Below are 3,222 nucleotides of genomic sequence, written 5' to 3' on the forward strand. Positions count from 1 at the left end.
TTCATTTTACCTGTCGTCAACTGTCCCCACCCGTCCATTTTGTAGAGATAGAATCATTCATGGTCTCAAGTCTCAACTCTCAAGACTCAAGAGTGTTCCCGCGAAAACTGATTAGAAGCCTACCTCTGAAGAATTCCAAACCCTTCTCTCTACACCTCGGTTTCTCTTCTTTCTTTCACTTAAAAATGGCGATTGGCAAGTTTCAAAGACAAAGACCATCATTTTTCTTCATCGTTAAGCTTCCCCATAACCCTATTCTTTCATCTTCCTTCCTTTCCCATTCTCCCCAATTTTGTGCCAAAGAAAAGCATCAACCTTCATTATTACATCGGTTCATAAAACCCACCCTCAATTCCCTCAATACAACCACAACTCCATCTTTCTCTCTCGTCTTCAGTTCGATTTCACAAAACCCCATCAAAACCCTTTCGTAATTTCACCTCCCTTGAGATCAATCTCTTGAAAATGTCATCTGATCACCAACCGCTTGATGAAATGCCATCCCCGATGCCAGTGGCTCTTTCAAAGTACTCCAAAAGGGTGCTGTTAAAAACCATACTAGATCGTACAGACGGTGGTTTGGGGTTGCTTGATCAGAGAGTCGTGGTTGGAGGATGGGTTAAATCTTCACGAGAAATGAGGAAAGACCCTCCTCCTCCTACCACACAACCACCGGCGGCAGTGGGTGGTGATCACACCAAGGAGCATACCGGAGGTAAAGACGTGAAATGTGTTGAAGTTTTTCAATCGCGAATTCCTTTCCTTCGAACCATCATAAAAGTCTTCGGCGGAAACACCGGTCATACCAAGGAGAAACTCGAATCAATCTTCCCAAAACAACCACCTCCTTCCATTTCATTTCTACAGATTAGCGATGGTTCTTCCGTCATCAGCCTTCAGGTAAAACTAAAACAGTATAAAAGTAATTAATTAAAAACACACCTACCTTTTTCATCTTCTTTTAATCAAACTTATTCTTTACTCCAGATCATGGTTGATTCTTCCATAGCTCCTTCAACCCTCCTCATGCCCACCGGAACTTGTATTCTAGCAGAAGGCGTTTTACAGAAGCCTTCATTACAAGGAAAACACACCATCGAGCTCAAAGCTGAAAAATTGCTGCATATCGGAATAGTTGATCAAGACAACTATCCTTTATCCAAGAAAAGCTTACCTTTAGCTAGATTGAGAGATTGCGCTCACTTTAGACCAAGAACAACCACTGTAAGAAACCAAAAAAAACTCATCTTTCCCTCCATTTTGCTCCCAATTTCCAAATTAAAACATAAAATAATCAATTTCTTGTTTCATAGGTGGCATCTGTTATGAGGGTACGTAACGCTCTAAATCATGCAAGCCATACATTCTTTCAAAACCAAGGCTTCGTTCATGTGGAGGTGCCGATTTTAACTGCTACAGACACTGAAGGACATTCAAAAAAATTCCAAATTTTTACTGTTTCTGGTAAAGAAGTGAAACGGGAAGAACCTGTTTCAATGGATGATACAGCGGATATTAGTCTTGAAACTGTAAAGCTTTCGATTATTGAAAAAAGCAAGAAAATTGAAGAGCTTAAAAGAACCGATAGCAATAAAGAAGCACTCGATGCAGCTGTTCACGATCTTCACAAAACAAACGCATTGGCTGCAGAGTTAGAAGCGAGGTCAAAGTCAAAGTCAAAATCAAAATCAGAATCTCATAAAAAAACCGAAAATTTCAAAACATATGACGAGTTTTTTACAAACCGGGCTTTTCTTACAACTTCGGGAAGTCTTCATCTCGAGAGCTGTGCATCTGCTTTAGGAAATGTGTATGCATTGGGGCCAAGATTTCATGTGGATAAATCAGAATCGAAGAAATATTTACCCGAAAGATGGATGATTGAAACTGAGATAGCATTTGCAGAACTTGAGGTTAAGATTTTTGCCTTTTTTTTAATGTTCGATCTATAATTTTAATGACTTTGTGTTGTTTTTTCAGGATGTGATGAATTGTGCTGAAGATTTTTTAAAGTTTGTGTCACATTCGGTTTCGGAAAATTGTTATGAGAATCTTTACTTTCTTTCAAAACGAGTTGATAAAACCCTTATTGATCGCCTTCAATCAATGACATCAGCGTCATTTGAAAAAATCACTTATGATACAGCAGTAGAAGTTTTAAATAAGGTCTTTTTATACTGTTATTTTTACTATTATGATACTTTTAATTACTTTTAATGTTAAAAAGAAGTAAAATCTCACTCGTTATTATGATCGATCGATTGTTTTCATTAGGTTACTGACAAGACTTTTGAGACCAAAATCCAATGGGGTGTGGCTCTAACCGAAGAACACGAAAGGTTTGCGTTTCAAGAAAATATTATTTTCTCGTTTTGTATTTTTTTTTTGTGTAATTATTATAAAGCTTCTTGCATTTTGTTGACACAGTTATTTGGTTGATGAGTTTTATAAGAAGCCGGTTATTATCCATGATCACCCTAAAGAACTAAAGCCTTTCAATGTGCGATTAAATGATGATGGAAAGACTGTTGCATCCTTTGATGTGATTGTACCAAAGGTACATTTTCACATTTCTATAGGGCCTATTTTTGTGTTTGGCATGCATACTCATCATCGAAAGACGAAAATACCCCTAGAAAGTTTGTCGATTTGACTCATGTTTGATCTTATTTTTCAGGTTGGAGCTCTGATAAGGGGAAGCCAGAAGGAGGAACGCCTAAACCACTTAACGAAAAGGTAACTCGACTCATAGTAAAACTCGTGCAAAAAAAAAAATAGCAATAGAATTTCATTGTTTTGCTTAGAAATATCTACCCAATTATAGCAATATTATGTTGCTATAATTGTGTAGATTTTTCAAAGTATGATACCTTAATGAGATTTTATTTTCAAAGTACAATACGTTAAAGTATGATGCTATGATATGTTGTAGGATCAAGGAACTAGGGTTGAGGAAAGATCAATACGAATGGTATTTGGATCTTCGAAAGCAAGGAACAGTGAAGCATTCAGGGTTTAGTGTTACATTTGATGTTATGGTTCTTTTTGCTACGGGTCTTAATGATGTCCGAGATGTGATCCCGTTCCCCAGACAACATGGAAAACTCCATAACTAATAAAACCATGAACCTTAAATTCTGTCATACAAATCTTGAATCTTCATGTTTATAACATATACTTGTATACAGTTGTATAATGAAATAAAGTTTGGTATTAATGTTA

The 3,222-nt window shown here is 36.9% G+C and overlaps 1 protein-coding gene across 1 annotated transcript; it reads left to right on the plus strand.

The window, feature by feature from the left end:
* Positions 1-205: 205 nt before the first annotated feature.
* On the plus strand, positions 206-3,222 carry LOC111900646 (asparagine--tRNA ligase, cytoplasmic 2). Its single transcript, XM_023896527.3, has 8 exons — positions 206-900; positions 988-1,224; positions 1,314-1,913; positions 1,981-2,166; positions 2,275-2,339; positions 2,428-2,557; positions 2,678-2,736; positions 2,933-3,222. The coding sequence occupies exons 1-8, from the start codon at positions 466-468 to the stop codon at positions 3,114-3,116; spliced, it is 1,896 nt and encodes a 631-aa protein (XP_023752295.1). The 5' UTR covers positions 206-465; the 3' UTR covers positions 3,117-3,222.

Source organism: Lactuca sativa, chromosome 5 (assembly GCF_002870075.4).
Source record: "Lactuca sativa cultivar Salinas chromosome 5, Lsat_Salinas_v11, whole genome shotgun sequence".
Lineage (NCBI taxonomy): Eukaryota > Viridiplantae > Streptophyta > Magnoliopsida > Asterales > Asteraceae > Lactuca > Lactuca sativa.